The following is an 18,450-nucleotide window of genomic DNA, read 5'->3' as shown; positions in this document are numbered from 1 at the left end:
GCAAGGAGGAGGTTAGCTAGAAGCAAGATGCAGATTATTCAGGAGAGTTACAGAAGCGATCTCCTTCCCACCAAAAGGAAAAGACAAGAAGATCCAAGCGAGACCGCTCACCTCACTGAAATGTTCCTCAAACAGGATATTGTCACCGTCTGTATGCATGATGGGAGCTGAAATGGCACGTTCCAAGTCATAGCCAAACCACAGCTTGTTTATAATTGCCTGCAATGAAACAAATCCCACTGACTGACTGGAGATATTGAGTAAGAACCTGGGTCATGTGCTGTCATCTCTGCACTGGTGTTAAGCCAGACCAGCTCTACTGCAAATCGTGCCTGCAGAATGCTGCAAACCTGGACTGTAAGAGAGGCTGCACTGCTTCAGATCAGAAGTTCTCCTAGCCTAGTCTCCTGCGTTCACGGTGACCAGTACCAGATGCTCAGGGCAAGTGTAAGAACAGGGTGAGCACATACTGGTACTTCCCAGAATGCTTTCCCTGAGCCAAGGTGGTCTCCTTGACTTCAATAGCTACTGATGGATCTTCTCTTTTCCTCTTGATGGTTGCTCTTTCTGTTCTCAGATCAGGTCCTAGCATGGACTCCTTCCCATGCTTCTCTCCAGTTGAAGAAAGATTAAGAGAAAAAAGTCTTGGTTTTACTCTTGCAGCCTTATCTGTTTTTATTTCCTGATGGCTGAACAAGATGTTTGTTAAACTTCATGCTTTGGCAAGCTCTTTTTCATTAAGATTTGTTGCCCTGTGTATAGTGGTGGTTTTCTGGTTTTCTTGTTCTTTCCATCACATAACTTAGCAGTTTATTTTTTATACCTTTCTTGCTATTTAATTCTAACTTCTTCCATTTCAAAAAACAGCCTGCTGCCTTTAGTGACTTCTGAGTTGCAAACAAAGCACCAAGGAGTCAAGACCTGAGGAGCAAGAGCAGGAGGCACTGACCATGGCTGGAAATTTGGGAAGGCTGAAAGAACTGGCAACTGCTGTGGGTTCTCTCACCTCCTCCCTGCCTATTCCCTCCTGGTGGAAGTGCAGTTCAATAGCAGATCTGAAGGTAGCCCCTGCCCTTGCCACAGAAGCGCCAGAGGCAAGAAGGTGAGGATAGGCTGAGGCTGCAGCAGGCCTTCTTCACTGCTGCCTTCCACACAGCAGAACTAACAGCAGCAAAGGAAGTCAAATTTTTGTTCAGGGCAGTGCGTGCTCCCCTTGCTCCATGAAGGCATTACTGTGCAGTACCTGTTCACTCACCATACTCGTAGCACTGATAATCCGGGCCCCACCTGCTCCTCCGATCACCAGCATGTCTCCTGTCTTGGAGATGAGAATGGAAGGCACCATTGCTGAGGGAGGCTTCTCTCCTGGAACAGAGGCAGAGGGTATTATTCCTCCCATGTGGCTCTGAAGGGACAGACAAGTTTATCTACCTGACCCTTCTTGTACTTCCCATGGAAAACCAAGCTGCTGTTCATTCCTCAAGACGCTCCAATCTTCCCAAACAACTAGCTTCCTTGTGCTGGGACCCCATCTCACAAGAAACTGGCCCTTTATGGCACAGGCTAAAGAGGAAGCATCTCGGTACCAGACAGGACATCCTACAAGTGTTCAGGACTTGCTGCAGCTCACTCAGTCCAGCTGAGGAGCTACCCCCTTGTACACGGCTTGCATATCCAGCACCTGGCCCTGTGTTTTATTCTGGGGATGGGAATCCTCACCTGATTTAATGCTTTTCTTTGCCATGCAGAAATCAGCGAGTTCATTATTTAAAATAATCCCAGTTCGTTTAGAATACACAAAGGAGCCAAACCTGTAGGGAGGAAAGATGAATCCTTTCAGTGCCCAGTGCTCTCCTGCTGTGGGTGACGTTAACTGATACACAGCACCCTGTGTGTTACCATGTCTCCTCCCAGCCTGCACCCAGCTAGGGTGTCCAAAAGGTATTTGTGCTGCTGCACTGGTACCAGAGATAAGCTCTACCTGTTAGTAGTGCATGTGGGGATTTGCCCAGCCCACAGAAACTTGGCAGAGCTCAGCAAGTTGTTAATTCTTTGTGAATTGTGCTGTTCCTTTGAGCTGATGCTCAGAGACCTTTGCTTTCCCATGAAAAAGGCATTCGTGAGTAAAAGGCTGCGTAAATCAGCGAAGCCCGAAGGGATTTGCGTTTCTGGTAACGAGCCCTTGCAGTACCCTCTAAGCCCACTACATGGCCTATGTGACTCAGTTGCCACCTTTTGGCTACTCACGGGTAGTTGATGGTGCTGGTGGCGGACACGGCACTGCCATCTGCAGCAAGCACAGAGATGTGGCTTGTGCCCTTGCTTTCGTATCTGTGGTTGTAGATGGACTCCAACAAGTTGTAATGGTTGAGCGGGTGGTCACCACGTCTGTCTATTCGCTGTCTGACAAGCTCAGCAATCTTGTCAGACAGTATGGTCCCCACAGTCTCCTGCAATCACAGCAAGCTTGTGTCACCAGAGCACAGGCATGTCTGTCTTTGGGCACATGGAAGCCTCAGTAGTCAGAGCTTGGGGACTTGCACTGGCAGCATTCAGCCCCAGCCTGAATCCCCAGGCCACTCATCACAGAACATGAAACAAGCTCAGTACTGACGCACCGCAGCATTGGCATGAGCATGTGCACATCATTTATCAGGCAAGCAAGCATCAGCCTACAGCTAACAAAGACAGCAGACAAAGTAAATGACCTAATCCTGACTCAGCCTTGGCCAACGGAGCTGCATTGCTCATGATTAGCACTTCTAAGTATTTTCTTTCCTTCCATGGCTGCAAAGCAGGAGGGTGTCAGAGCATCAATTGGTACTGTAGCATTTTGCTGGCAGGCAGGATGGGCTGGGCAATAGGTAGCCTGGCTTGGGGGCTCAGCGCACAGACTAAAAATGAGCTGGTGACAGTGCAGGTTAAAAAAAAAATAAAAATAAAAGGGCAGGAAGTGGACTTCCCTGCTCCTTTTCTGTGAAGCAGCAGTGCAGAGGAAGCTGTCAGTGCTGTGGGTGGCTGTGGCTGCCCCTATGCACCGTGACAACTCACCTGAGCTTCAGAGAAGGCTGGGTCACTCATATTGGGTTTTAGCATATTGCCAAACTTCAGGGCTTCTGCAATGCGATGGTAGGTTTCTACCTTCTCCTCAGGTGTTGCCAGTGATGCTTCATGGAATTTATACTCTATGGAGCAGAACAAAATAATTTTGTTAATTGACCCAAGGCAATGTTTTCTTTCAAGAAGTGTAAAAAAAAAAGGTTGAAAGGAACCTCCTTTTCCCATCCCCATTCTTATCACGTTCCCCCTATGCTTTAGCACGATATGGACACAGAAACAACCAAGTACTAATGTCCACTGTGCCTCCCAATTCCTCCTGAAGCTTTGGGAAAACCATATATCCTTTGGCCTTTGCAGCACCTATGGTGATGCTGATCCACTTTAAGAATGAGCCAGTTCATCATCCTGCTGCACAACATGGTGACACTGCTGCTTTGGGGCCCATTCCTTTTCTACTGCTCTAACATAACGTTATGCTCTTGGTGAATCTCTTGCTGCCCCTTTTCCCTTAGGAATTTTACCTTCCAGTATCTTGAGGATGAACATGAGCACAGCACCTCCCATGGGCGGTCCAGGAGAAAACAGCGTGGTGTGATTGTTCAGGGTGATGTTCAGAGCCGGGGACACCTCTGCTTTGTATTCCTGGAGGTCCTCCAGTAAGATAGTGGATCCTTCAACAGAAAACCAGATGGGCAGCTGGCATTAGCACTTTAACTTCTACTAGGTGCCATCGGCTGGCTACATCACAGCCTTGGTGAAGCTTGTAAAGAGTCATCCCTGTATACTGCAAATTTCTTCCACCAAACATCGCAATGCCTTTGTGTGTCCTCATCTACCACCAAACCCCGACAACACAAAGCCTAAGGGACTTAGAGAGGCCAGTGCACGAGCACTGTAGGTGAATAGCACAGCAGTAGGTGGCTCACAGCCCTGCTTCTGGGCCTGAGTTATAAGAAACTGGGGAAAGGTGACCCCTTCCCGTGTCAGCTACCACCCCAAGTGGCAAGCAGATGGCAAGTGTTGGCTTTCCCCTGGTACTGACTCACTGTTAGCCAATTGCTGGGAAAAGGTCTATTAGTATTAAGTGTAGCTGTTACCTACCAGCCTTCCTAATGTCCTCCACCAGGGCCCTTCCTAGCTGTCCTTCATAAAATGCTGTAGCTCCTTTTTCTGCTACAGCTTGCAGTGTTTGCTGCAGTGCTGGCCACCTGAAGGTCTCTCCATGCTTCAAAAACCTTTCACCATCACATATCAGTGGGCTGTCAAAGAAGAACATCCATCAGTTTACAGCATGGGCTTATTCTTGTCCCCAGGGCCAATGTCTTTTTCCTACTCAAAGCTGATTTGATTTATGCACATTGCATACGTTCCAAGCCAGCTGCATGGAGAAAAGTTCTCAGCTGATTGCTACCCGTAGCACCACGCACGCTTTCCCCAGACAAAGTTTCCTCCACTGAAAGGATTCATCCTTTTACCCTGGCTTAGGTCAGTGGGGCTGCTGTAGGGCTCTGCTGTAAGGGGACGATTTCCACAGAGACTGAGGCAGGCCAGATACAGCCAGCTGCTCCTCATGAGCAGATGTGCTTAGCAGACAGTTCTGCTGTGCCAAGCCACTCTAAATTACAAAAAAAAAAAAAAAAAAAAAAAAAAAAAAGTTGCTGACGGGAAAGAAATATATTTAAAAAGCACTTCTGTTATTCCTGTTATTCCCTCCCTGTCCATAGCAAGCATTCACTGAGCACAGGCCGTAGCAGCAGCCTGTACTCCATGTCAGAGAAAGGGTCTGAAGCTCAGAGAACAGTGGTCCTCACACTGCAGTTTAATTCATGGGTCTTACCACAGGCGGCTTCCTAGACTGGCAAAGTCTGGGTGATGGATTATTTTGTCCATAACTGGGGAAATGACAAGCGGGTCAGATAGGAGCTTGATGGTTGGTTCAAACAGGGCTTTCCATGGTAAGCGGCCATGTCGCTTATGGGCTTCTTCATACCCACGAAGTTCTCCTGGTACAGCAATCCAGCGGGAACCTGAAGAGGAACAGCAGTGTCACAGCCAGTAAATCATTGCCTCCCTGAAAGCACTCCAAGGGAAGTGTGGAGCTGTAGAGGCAACTAAGGCTTCTAAAAGCAGGCTTGGTTTTTTAGTACATTTTTCTGTTCATGTGTTTCTTCTACTAACAGCTAAAGCCAGACTCAGAGTGCACGGTGAAAGCACAAGAGGCAACAGGCACATGTTGCAGCAAGGGAGAAGGCAGCTGGACATAAGAGAAAAAGCGCTCACATGGAGCCTGGTCAAACACTAGAACAAGTGAAGCTGTGAAATTCTCCATCCTTGGAGAAGCTCAAAAATGTGACAGGTCAAGCAGCCTGAGCTAGCTCAGACATCACCCTGCTTTGAGCAGAAGATGGAGCAGAGACCTCCAACTGTCCCTTCCAACCAGAGTTGTTCCTGATTCCTTTTCAGGCTCTTCTTCCAAGGATAAGAACATCTCCTCCAGAAACTAGGACATGCCCCAAAAGAAAATGTGCTAGGGAAGGAGAATGAATGCAGCAAGAAATGTGGAGACAGCCAAGATGTGCTGCTAAAGCGAGAGTGCTTGCTGCCAAACCGGTAACGGCAAACGGTCACGGAGCCTCCTCAGGTGGGAGTGAGGTGGCAAAGCTGGAGCTGAGCTAAGCTGGAGCCCAGCAACGCAACCCCAACACTGCCAGACTGCTTCCCCAGTGTCCCCCTGGCCAAGTGCACTAGACTGATCTCATCTGCAGAAAGTCTGAGCAGCAATTAACCTTATTTTTCTCTGGAAGAACTGCTGGGAAGTGAGTGCTTTGGGAAATCTGGTCCTGAAATGCAGACTTCCTATGAAGAGAAATTACGCTGTGATTTCTCCTCAATGCTCAGCTCCCCACCCCCTCGCTGGTCAGGTTGCCAATGTGACTATGAAGCAGGCATTTTTATGGACCTAGTATTTTTTCTTACTTTTGCAAATCTCAATTCAGGACAAGCACGATCAATTAAACAGAACTTCAGATAAAGTCAGCTATGTCCTTGGTTCTCCCACCCTGTTTTTTGTGCACTGCACACCAGGAGCACACACAGCCCTCATGGCCCAGTCTGTGTCCTTACCGATGGGAATATGAGCACAGTCAGACAATAAATCTTGTGGGAACACTCGTGGCACTGTCTCACGGGCATTGATCACTTCAACTGTTCCTAGAAAGAAGGAGAAAACACATAACGTCATCCTGAAGCAGGTGAACATCACATTTCAGCCCGCTGCAAGCACCGCACAGGCTGCCAGCCTGCGCCTGTGACACTGTGCTGAACTGCCCGGAAGCCTTTCGCCAAATGTGTCAGGCACACTCGCAGGGTCAGGCTGCGGCTGGCACGCACTGTTTGCTCCCATGCTTTTATTTAGAGCACACTGAGCAGTGCCTGCCTAGAGACAACAAAGGCACAGGGACGAGGCCAGGGCCTGTCTCCAGTCAATTAAGATGTCCCCCCAGGGCACCTGGGCCTGGGACACGGGCTGGGATGTGCTGCTTCACATCTGATTTGCAGGTGGGACATGTCAGACACATAAGCCCCGTGCTCCTTGGTGGGCCATTTTCCAAGCGATGATGAGGCACGTCCATCGTGTTTATAAGCAGAATAGTGATACTGAAAGACCCTCTGTGTATCAGGAAGCTTGAAAGGAGAAACAATCAAACAAACCCCCACCAAAACCCCCACTTATATATACTTGTATTTCAGGTCCAGCCTATTATTTCGCCTCCCTCTCTGCCTTGTATCCACAGTGCTACCTAGCACACCAAGCACCTGAGCCGTGCATGGCCATTGCGGCTCTGTGTGGCAGGATAGTTCAGGTAGCAGAAGAGGACTGTTGACAGGAGACAAAGTTACATGACTCTGCCAAAAGGGAAAAAACAAAAATATAGGTGTTTTGCCAAATTATGTTATTGCATAAGATACACCCGAGCACTTCCAGACTCGTGACTCTATGAGACTACTTGGCAGGGGGTTTAAAACTACAATATTGTTACTGTGTTCATTGTTGATTTCACTGTTTAGATCTATAAGCTCTGGGGGCTTTGGGGAGCCAAGACAATTAAAAAACCCCAACATTAAAAACATAAAATCAAGAACACAACACTAGGGCTTAAGCCAAGCACAGGAATACTTCCCAGCAGGCCCCCAGTGCTAGATTTCTGCAGTGAAGATGCATCTCCTGGGACAGGAGGTCTCACCACTGCTTTGGGGAGTCCTGCCCACGCCACCAAGAGCAGTGTGAGAAGCAGCCCCCGTGTTGGCTAGCTCTGCCTGAGCTGCTGGTGCAGGATGAGCCCAAGGGCTCAGCTGAGCCAGGGACAGCCCCATATTGCTGGGGAGGTTGCCAGCACACACACCTCACTCCATGCCTGTCTACCTCCATGGCAGCCCAGCAGCAGCTCGGTCAGCACTGCTTATGCCTTGCTGCACTGTCACATTGATGTGACATTTGAAATATAATTTGGGATTGCTTTGGAGGGGGAAGGAAAGGCAAAGTCAGTTCATTTAAAACTCAAAGCTCCTTCCCCACACACACATTCTTGCTATGAAAAGATGCACTCCCTGTAATGGATGCTTTGGGTTAAGAAAAAGAGCGTGGTTTGTGATCAGAGGATGCATCTTCTATCTTCAAAAAATTGTTCTGAGACAACATGAAGGATTTTGACTTCCCTACAGCAGCTGGGTGTCTGCAGGGAGACAGGGCACCATGGAGCAGCCAGGGCTGGCCCATACCTGTGCTGGCATTATAGATGGTAAATACGACTCCACCACCCAGGCCCGAACTCTGAGGGTTCATCACTGAGGTGCAGATCAAGCCAGCAATGGCAGCATCCACAGCTGTGCCTCCACTTTTCAGGATGTCCCTGTGGTGGAAAGGGAGAAAAAAGACAATGTTTAAATCCAGGAATGTCAGAGTGGAGGAGCCACATGCAAATGTCTCTCTGGGGCACTTGTAAGGCAGCCCCAGCTTGATGAGAGCAGTTTGCAGTTGGAGAAAGCTATTGGCAGCAGTACGGGTGGGGGAGAGTGCGGGAAGGTGCCTGTCTTTGTGGGAGTGAGAAAAAAAAATTAGTGGGAAAGAAGGAAGAATCTCCAGGATGGCAGAACAGCTCAGGGCCAGACCTGTGCAAGGATGTCGTCTTCCTCTAGGCAGAGTGAGACAGAGAACTGCAGCTGCAGACAAAAAGGGACTGCAGGAAGCTTCCAAACATAGAGAAGGATGTTCTTGGCAGAGGAGAGAGCTTTCCGCATGCTGGGAAGCAAATAACTGACTTTTAACTCCCCACCTACCATTCCCAATAAAAAGGCATATGCTGGTCAACAGGACAGGGGCACTGAAGCAGGAACAATAGGTCCATGAAAAGCAAACTCCTGATACTTCACATGTCAATTAGCACAAAATTCAGGCCTTACTTCCTTGCTCCTACAATGTGCCTTCCTGGGCTTATGCAATACTAGCACAAAAATCCCACTCCCTCCCCGTATCCCCAAAGGCAAAACAAAAACAGGAACAGGAAAAAACTGCTCAACTGTTTAACTAGGCACAGCCACTCCGAAGAACACAGAGGCATTAAGCCTCACGCTGCAGCAATAAGTTTCTGCTAGAGAAATGTATCCAAACAAATGCTTCCCTCAAGCACAGCTGTAAAAAACAGGTAACTTTTCCTTGCAGCAGAAGTGTGGTGGGGTGGGGTTTCCTTGCAGAGCCTGCCAGTAGCCAGCACTAGTATTTGCAAGGAACATTTCTGACTGTTTGGAGTGGGATATTGCTTAGACAAGCCAGAAGGAAAAGTGGGATAGTTCATTAATTGGAGTGCAACTACCCCCAGGGGCTGCGACAGGAACACAGAGCACATGCAGGGACTGCTGTTTATTTTACATCCATTGATGTAGCTGGAAGCTGCTGGGGCTTGGGAACAGGATGCTGCCAGCAAGCACACTGATTGCGGCTTTCCTTTGTTTCTGTAAGCGCCTTTGGAATCACTGCCTGTAAGGAAACGGCATGTGAACAAGTGGGGAGAAAAGAAATGGTAGGGAACCACTGAGCTTTCTGGTTTTGGTCTGCACGGCTTTTAGCCTTCTAGCTGCTCCCTGGCCATAGGTCCGAAAATGGAGCCTGAGGCTCCGGCTCACCCATTCATCGCCTTGCAGCAGGGGTAAGACTCTCACCACACAAATGTCCCTGGCTTGTGATTTTCTGAAATAGAAGCTTTTGAATTGGTAACAATAGAAGGGAAGGACAAGGACTTCACGAGAAACTGAGTTTCCCCTGCAGAAGGCCCGGACAGCATGTTAGAAAGTTGGGGAAGGAGGGGAGAAGGACCACCACATTGGCCCAGGACAGTGCTCCCCAGAGCCCCTGGATGATGGGCTAACGAGGCAGCACATGTATGAAGACTGGTGCCAGGGAGAACTATGGCTCTGAGATAATCTGCAATGAAAAACAACCTTAAAAAGAAACTTTGAGATTGTATGGTATTCATTTCAGTGCAGTGCATTAAGAAATAAGATCTTAACGTGGAACATCAGACTTGTTTTCCCAAAGCCTGAAAAGCACCAGATTCTAACGCAAGTTCCTGGCGACATTCACAGCTGTGTAAGTGGTTGCACATCTTGCACTACTTCTTGTCCCAGGACCCTCCTGCCACTCTCCTTCTGAAGCCAGTGCCACACACCCCTCACCATGTCCCCAGAAACACTTGTGCCTGCTCTGATGAAGACCATCATGCTTTCTTGTGTCATCTGGTGATGGTCATCTACCTGCTCCGGAAGATGAGCTGTTCCCACACCCCCACACCCCCCACCCACACCCCCGATCTGCACCACTGCACCACTGGAACTGCACTAACTTAGCGTGCTCTGAAGGGTGACCACAGTTAATCAAATAATGGACTTAATATTGTACACCTAGATGGCCTGTTTCTGGATGATGCTGAGATTTGTTGGTGTTCCCAAGTACTTGTTTATAAAAGCAACATTGTGGGCTAAATACCCTTTAACTACTGCAAATATAGTGCCATATGCACAAAGCATGTAAACCTGAGTTTCTTAGCAATGCTCCAACACTCCCAGTCAGACATACAGCCAGGATAACACAAGCCTTGTTAACTCCAGTTTGTAGCTGTACCCTTGGCTCTCACTGGGATCAGGGAGGATAAATGAGGTCAAGGTCTCAGCAGAAAAGGTGTATCTAACTGCTAAACAGAGCAGCAAATTTCTCCAGGGACCTGAGACCTGGACTGTTACTGCTGTGGGCAAAGTGACACAGATTTCCTGAGAGCATTAAGGTAGAAGTTGGAGGAGGATGTTCACCGGACAGTGGAGAGGACTTCAGCAGTGCTGCCAGGACGGACACATCCTGCCTGTCACAGCAGAGGCAAACCAAGTCCCTAGTGACTAGCTCTCATTAATCACATTTTGCAATAGAAACAAGATGTCAAGAAGAACAGAATTTCCAGATAATTCAAAAGTGCTTTCCATACCACTCCTGTGCCTCTATTGGTGGCAACAGTTCACATCTGGTTGCAAATACCACATACAACACCACACAGTCAAACCTGTTTGTTGCTCAAGGGAAGGAGGGCTTTCCAGTTGCCTGCTGCCTTGCAGTGAGCACCACAGGAGGGACAGTTAAGGTTTCCCAGCCACCAGCACAGCATGCGGCACCTGAGACCACCTCAGTATGGCATAAGCTGTGTGATACTGAGCATGGTCCTTCATCTGCTGCTTCTTTGGGGACAGGGTTTAGGGGAAAGGGGAGCTGAGACTTTGCCCCAAAACTAGTAATCATCTTGGCTCTTCGCAGCCTGGCAGAAAGCACTCCCAGGTCCAAGTCCCACAAACATCTTGGAGGGCTTGCACACCACACCGACGTTGTTTCCCTGGCTCTATGGGGGTGCCTGTGTTTTCACTTGCACCCCAGCACAGGGAGTGTCCTGTGGCACAGGACAGGCACAGTGATAGCCAAGGAAAAGCAAGCCTTAAGACTGGGCTTTTAGCTCAAGCTCAGAAACAAGTGAACCCAGCAAAGGTAAAAACAAATCCTGATCAGGGTTATTAACAAGATCTCTTTTGAGCTGCTTTGCTTTTTTACCCAGAAGCCTGATATGTGTCCCCGACCATCAGTGCAGGGTCCAGGGCCCACAGCCATTCCATGCTATCTGCAGACTGGCCCCCAGTCTCGACAGCTTTCCCTCCAGCCTCTTTGGAGACTGAAACACAACAAAAAACACTACTCTCTGAGCTGGCTCTCCGTATATCACACTCGGCTCCCCGTGCCTGGCTCATCTGCTTTCAGCCAGAGCGCTGCCACTTCCTTGGAAGTGGTGCCTAGGGAACTTGGAGCCATGGTGTCTTTTTCATCTAGCTAGACTGGCAGAGTACACCCTGTCCCATTAGGTTGCTCCTTTTATATGGATCAACTGCTATGACTAGCTTAGTCACACCACCCCTCAAATCAAAGCGTGCCACCTTATCAGGTCTCTCTAGAGATATCTTACTGCTGCAGCTGACAAGATCTGATAACGTGTTTTGTCCTATATCCTTCCTGCCATTTAGTTTCATCTTTAGGGTTTGGCCATTAAGGGAGTTTCCTTAAAGCCAGGAGAAGAGAAGGGTGTTAACAACCAAGTCCCGCTCCTGCAACAGCAAAACAGGGATTCACCCTCCCAGGAAGGGTGAATGATGGCACTTTGCTCACACGATCCTCACAGCAAAGGCAATCTATGGTGGGCTGCAGACCAAGTCTGCTGTTGTGCTCTGGGCTAGAATGAGCCCTGAAATAATTTTAAATACAGTGGAAATGCTAAGGTATTCAATTATATTGACTTCTTTTTCCTGCTAAAGATAGCCGGGGGCTGGGAGGAGACCACCCATTATATAGCAGCTGCCTGTAAGATTTATGAAGAGCAAAAGCAACAGCTATTTCTGTAAAAAAGGGCCAGATGCCAAATTTAAAACTTAAAATAAAGGAAGGGAAAGCAAATCCTTTGGGATATAAAAATTCTTCAGAAATGCTGCTGGGCCATCACTGAAAAGTATTTTTTACAGCAGATTCTCTGCCTAGAACTGAGCTTCCCAGGACCACAGGCATTTTCTGACTGTTAAATTGTCACCATTCTCACCCTGTCCCCCAGGAGGGCGTTTGTTTCAGAAGCAGCCAGTTCCCAGGGTTTATGCTAGGCTACACTGGAGATGTGGGATCAGAGATAGCTGCTGGGCCAGGTCAGGTCAGCTAGCCTTGCTGCAGGAAATCCCATTGCTGGGAACAAGCACTTTGCCTAAATCTCTCCCTGGCTTTATGACACCATTTGGGAAACAAACGGATGCAGAGCAGTGGATGGCAGAGCTCAAATGGCACAGTGGTGATAGAAAAAGCTTCTTCCATCGCCAGGAGGGACCAAGTGGTTCAGAGTTGGAGGTGAAGGTGGGTTTGGGCACTGCTCACTGCCAGGGCAATCACCTCGTGTCTCCTCATGGATTCTCAACCTGAGGACAAATCACTGAGGTGGACTTCAGTACCAAATCCACATCCTTGGGTTAAAAACTGCTCTGACTCTCCTTTTAGCCTCCCACCCCTGCTTCATTCAGGGATGAATTTTCTTCCAGCACAGGGCCCCTGTCTGGAGCAGACAGCTGCACAATATTGCTTTCAGTCCCCAACCTCCAGCAGTAAAACCATTCGCAGCAAAAGACCCAGCCTTGTTCAGCCCTGAGAACTGGGCACTGATGGCTGAGAGCAAGTCTAGCACAGGACCTGCCAACAAGGATGCTGACACACTGGAGGCTTGCAGAGATTGGTCGCTTTCTGCGGGGAGCCCAAGAGTTGCATAAAGGTTTCAGAAAGTCCAACCTTACACAGTTGCAGAATATACAAACACCATCTCTAGGGCTGGAAAACCCAAGCCTGAGGATGACAGCAAGAGTAGCAAACAGGATCTGTGAGTCTGTGACCCATCTCCTGCTTGTACTGGCAAATTACAAAGCCACACAGTTCTTTCACTGACCCTTCCTTCACAGCTGCACTATCGGTGAGGGAAACACAAGGGCCCCAAGGTGTTTTCCCCAACCTACCATCCCACTTGTTAAAAGACAAGATTGCTCTTCAGGCAAGAGGTTCAGTTCAGTTATTCACAACAAATTCAACTGAAAATTCTATTGGGAGCACACAAAGGCTCTGTCTTAAACAGCAGCATCTTAAACCAACACAGTATCGTGTAATGCCTCAGGAATTTCATTACTGCTAATGACAATTCACAGAGCATGTGGTTTGAGTTTCTCTCTTTTTTTTTTTTTTTTAAAGAAGGCAAGTTTTTTTAATTAAAGAATAAAATTTATAAGTAGGTCAGAGATTAGGTGCTGCTTTGAGCTTCTAAGACTTCAGGCGCCAGCCAGACCAGCGTGATTGGTTTCATGCCCATCCTGCACTGGAGGTTCTCGGAGCATCCCCCCCAAGGGTTGCAGGGAGCCTGGTGGAGGGGATTTGAGGATGAAAGAGGTGGCTACGGCGGGGGTGGGTGGGTGGTGGTGGTGGTGGTGCAGCCAGGGACCTAGCAGAGACAGGGTCTGTGGGGCCAGTCGGGGAGCGCAGGGACCAGCCGGCACTGTTGAACGGCCCTGATGTGCCTTTAGGGACTGGTTACAATGACTCCTGCGCTCACCACTGTGGCGGGCGGGCAGACTGACAGGTTCAACTACAACATGTGGTTTTCATTTGATTGTAGCTTTACCATAGCCTATTTTTTTTTCGCTGGAGGTCACTTTTTTCCTTGTTTATGTCGCCACTAAAAGCATTCAGCAATTGCCAAAAAATTAGACTGAGGAAATGCATTGTTTTACTTAATTTTACTTGGTTTAAACTCTAGAAAATTTGATAGGAGGCTCTGCAGCATAGAAGTACAAAGCCAGAGGTAGTCTGCCTCCAGTTCAAACAATTGACTTTAATTTGGCCAAGTTGTTTGCTTTGGGAGAAAAAAAAAAAACCAAAACAGATCATTAAAAATTTTGCTCATATTTTTTCCACTTTTTTTTATATATACAGAAATGTATATGTGTGTGGTCATCAATGAATTAACCAGTTTGGGTAGATTAATTCTCCTGTGCTTTCTAAATAATGATAGCAGAAATGAGCTGGTTCCAACCCTGAGCTGCAGAGGCTAAATACAGCTTCCTCAAAAAAACTGCATCTGGTAACAGCCATGGCTTTGGGGCACAGAAAAAACAAGCAAATTACTATCCTTAGTACTTAGTGCTCCCCAGGCTGGACCACGAGCAAGGAGAGTCGCCGTGTCCTGCCTCAAACACAGAGGAGATGGGAGAGGAGTGAGGTGGCTGAGCTGTGGGAGGCAGGATCAGGGCAGAAGAAAGCGCATAAGGCTGAGAAATCTGGGAGCCGGGGGGTAGGGGTGGTGTTGAGTTTGGTATGATGAGAAGACCAGAAATAGTGACTGCAAAGGCTCAAACACCAGCACAGGGAGATGGGTACCTGTGAGAAGGAGCAGCCACAGAGCTGTGGGTGAGGCAGCAATCGGGCAGAAGAAAGCAGCAGCACGGGTAGCAAAGGGCCCAGCAGGGGCTCAGGAGCTGCAGTACAGGTCCCAGCTCTTGTGCCTTTGGGAATCTCACCATTTGTGATTGTTCACCCAACTCCTCAACTCTTTACAATATTTCAAGTCCAAACAGCTAGTGTAAAAATTTGTAAATGTTTGCATAACTGCAGAAAAAGAGTGAAGATCTAAATACAGTACTTAGAACCCCAAGATTAATTATTTCTTCTTGTTTCCTCTCTCCTAAGTCTCATGAATTTGGGAGTTTAATTATTTTTGAACAGCAGTAGTCAACAGGATTTTTGTAATCTCAAAAACACTCAGTTGACTGACTTGGCAGTGCCTGGGAAGGTGTTAGGGTTGTGCCTCAAGGACGCTTGCCTTTTCCAACTCTCGCTTTGTTGCTGAAGTGGCAAATGAAGGGGCAGCTAACAGGTGGAGACAGCAGGACCTAATGGCTATGGGTATTCTAAGAAATTGGATTTTATTGCTACTGCTATGAAAAAACTCCTATGTGATGTTAAAATTTTGCAGGAGGCTGCTGTATGCTGCTCAGCTCCTGATCAAGACCTCTGGGCCAGGCTCAAGGAAGCCCTCCCCCTGCCAAGTCACACAGGGGGTCAGTGCGAGATGTACCCTGAGCAGAGCAGATTGCTCTGAAAGGCAGAGACCCTGGTCACAGCGACTCTGATGTGGCATCCACACAGTGTAACTGCCATGTTAGACTTCCTTACTTATACTGGTGAGGTATAAATATACTGCAGACTGCTATGAAAATTAATTTAGTGGTAACTATCACATGCTAATAGCTAAGATGTGACATACACTTACAACAGCACAGAAACGGCTGGGAGAAAATGAACAAGATCACATGCAGTACAGAGCATGCAGTAAGCTTCCTCCAAAGATAAAATGTTCCTTCCTTTACAAGCCACCACTGTGGGCCAGCGGGGACAAAAAGATGAAGACAGCAATGTCTAAGAGAAGGGCAAACATTATACTTCTGATCACAAGCTCTGTTGCAGAGGAATGTTTTTATAAACAGTTTCACCTCTATTATGATCTATTGCAAGAACATGGTCTGATAGCTCAAGGTGTGAGAACACCACAGGAGTTTGGTTCATTCCAAGTATAAGGACCGCACAAAATGAGCACAAAAGTTTCCAAGTATGGCTGGAGGCAAAAGGTACTGGGAAAAGCAGCAGACAGCATGCAGCAGTAGAGGAGTAGAGCTAACCACCAAGCAAAGGGTGAGTGGTGTAGAGCCAAAATGAAGGAGGAGAATAATCTTGGCTGGGGAGATCTGGAGGGCTGGGGAAGAGAGCTTGGAGCCGCAGGATGTGATGTGCAGATGCCCCAGGCTGGGGAAAAGGGGGAAAAATGGATGATGGCAAGTTGGAGGAGGGCAGAATTTTGTCGGGATCATTGGCAAACTATTTGTAGGAAATCTAACATGGTTTGTCAGACCAGAGGGACACCGTATACCTTGTCAGCAAGTGTACTGGAGGCACAGCTACAGCAAATGGTTGAGGATGTGGAAGCAGGTGCAGTTTCTTGCAAAGAGAAGGGAAGGAAACAGGTGACAGCCCAGAAGCAGTAGCCAGCTAATCAAAGCCTCTCAGTTGCCCACCTGATCACAGATTTCTGTGGCTCTCACTTCAGCATCTTCGAGCTGAGTCTACACTACTGCAAGTTAAAAATTACAAAAGCTGCAAATAGCTGGTTTTGCCAGCACATTCTTTGCGTAATCCAATAATGTTTTTCCCTCTATTTCCATTAATACTGATTTAAAAGATACTTCTTCTGCCCTCCAAGGAACTAACCTGTGGCTTAGTGTAAAAAAACCCATGTCATTCCTTGACATACGTGTAGCTACAGTGCATTTCTTCCATATGTGTCAGCACATCATTGCAAGAACCACAGGTACAACATGACAGGCATGGTATAATGGCACCCACATCTCACTTCTCCCCCTACAAGGCAGAGTACACAGCTCCAGCATCCATTCCTGCAGCATCCAGCACCCATTCCTGCAGCATCCAGCACTGCCCATAACTGTGAAGTTCCATCCTTCTACTTTCATGCATACAAGCATTTAAGAATTGAAGTAACAGTAATAATAACATAAGAGTCAAAAAGTTTGAGAGAAGTTGCTACACAAATTAGAACCTGGGCAGCTAGAGAAATTTTTAAACCTACATCTTTCCTCCCAAGTGATGCAAGTATGTCTTTTGTACTTACATTGTCTTGGATGAATTTCTGTTAAATCCATTCTTCGCTTTCCAACAGAGTGTCTTTGCTTCAGTGCAGAAACACACCCCTTAAAGGCTGGGATGCCCAGTCCCCCTTACCCTCTCAGCCTGCCTCCCTTCCTTGCCTCTGCTGAAGCCCAGCTGCAGCTCTCTGCTAGCTCCTTCCATTTCTTCCTTAATTTATTTCTAAGCTACTTATTTGGCAGACTTACCACCACAAAGTGAACAGTTAATTTCCCCCTTCCCCACTTAAAAACAACCTTGTATTTGTATACTACAACTATTTGTACCTTCCAAAAAAGCCATGGGTATGCACAGCTGCAAGTTTTTGTGACACTGGATAATGATGATAAGCATCAGCTGTGGAGTCAGGGCTCCATCTGCTCTCTGAGCTGCTCCACTGCTGGTAAGAGAGCACCCAGGGAGCAGTACTACTGCTCATCCCCAGAAGCAGGGACAGGCCAGACAGCCAGCTCACTCCCGTAGTTGTTATGTGTCCTGTCAGTCTGGGTCCACAACATACACAATATGTAACATGAAAAACCAAGAGGTCCATGCACATACCGGCCAATGACAGAGCAGGTCTCAGTGTCGGCAGCCACGGCACCGTGCAGGTAGCGCTGAGGACCGCACTTGGGTTGAGTCAGGATGACCACAAGCACAACCACTGCTGCCAGCACCCCCAGGGTCAGCATCACCAAACAACAGATCTTCCCCGTAGACATGTCTCGTCCTGTGCCGTCGGAGACAGCTGGGAGGCTTTGACTCCTTTTGCGAAGGTGCCTGCTTTGCTCGGGGTGGCAGCAGAGGGTCCCGGCACTTTGGGGAGGGACGTCTCGCTGAGGCGGGCTCTGGCCCCTGTGACTAAGAATTACATTCTTTTTAAAGTTAAAAGCTGCTAAAACCGAAAACAGTGTACTCTTTCCTGCTCTCTGTGTGAGAGGCTTTTCCCGCTCTTTTATAAAGTAAACTTCTTCTGGCATATCCCATATGCATTTTTTTTTTTTTAAGTCTCTGATTAAAGCATTTAACTCTTTCACTGCTAAAGCACTTGAAAGTAAAATCTCTACACTGCTTATTGGCTTCAAACAGCCTCCCTGTCTTCGCATTCTTGCTACGTAGAGCAAATTGCCAAACAAAGGCAGCCCCTACATGGTGAATCACGGGGAAAATTACTACATCAATCCGACGTTGCAAACTTGGGGTATTTTCTTTCCATAAGACTACTCTAAGAAGCAAAAGCTAAATACAAAATTTTTAAAAAGCACCAAAAAAAACCCCTCTTACTTTACCTTATATTTTATTATAATCTTGCTTTTTTCCTTTTTTCATTATTAAATCTTGCCAGTGTCCAAACCATACATCTTCTGTATATAAGCATAACAGAATACCTTGAATAAAGCAGCACGCCTCTGCACGTCGGCAAAATATTAGAGCTAAAAGCTCTGACGTCTGGCCTGTATCAGTCAGCAGCCACCGCACGCAGGAAGCGAACGGCTGCTAGGTAAGACCAGACCTGATCCTTAACAGCAGCGATAAGCAGCATG

General features: G+C 47.7%; 1 protein-coding gene across 3 annotated transcripts in view; it reads right to left on the bottom strand.

Moving 5' to 3' along the window:
• The window catches only part of GGT5 (gamma-glutamyltransferase 5), a 21,667-nt gene extending 3,217 nt beyond the window's left edge, over positions 1-18,450 (bottom strand). The window contains exons 1-12 of one of the 3 annotated variants that reach the window (XM_080392095.1): positions 18,295-18,450; positions 17,468-17,767; positions 7,840-7,970; positions 6,184-6,270; positions 4,898-5,087; positions 4,162-4,319; positions 3,582-3,731; positions 3,052-3,185; positions 2,248-2,450; positions 1,720-1,811; positions 1,256-1,365; positions 112-219 (exon numbers count right to left, since the gene is read on the bottom strand). In XM_080392095.1, coding sequence (XP_080248221.1) covers positions 112-219; positions 1,256-1,365; positions 1,720-1,811; positions 2,248-2,450; positions 3,052-3,185; positions 3,582-3,731; positions 4,162-4,319; positions 4,898-5,087; positions 6,184-6,270; positions 7,840-7,970; positions 17,468-17,628 — 1,524 coding nt within the window. In that variant the 5' untranslated portion in view covers positions 17,629-17,767; positions 18,295-18,450. Of the gene's footprint in view, positions 1-111; positions 220-1,255; positions 1,366-1,719; positions 1,812-2,247; positions 2,451-3,051; positions 3,186-3,581; positions 3,732-4,161; positions 4,320-4,897; positions 5,088-6,183; positions 6,271-7,839; positions 7,971-17,467; positions 17,903-18,195 lie in introns of those variants that run through there. The other 2 variants (XM_080392096.1, XM_080392094.1) reach the window with 2 other exon arrangements.

The sequence above is a fragment of the Falco punctatus genome (genome assembly GCF_963210335.1).
Source record: "Falco punctatus genome assembly, chromosome: 1".
In the NCBI taxonomy this organism is placed as follows: Eukaryota; Metazoa; Chordata; class Aves; order Falconiformes; family Falconidae; genus Falco; species Falco punctatus.
The sequence above is the reverse complement of the archived record's forward strand: the minus strand, read 5'-3'. Positions and strand labels throughout refer to the sequence as shown.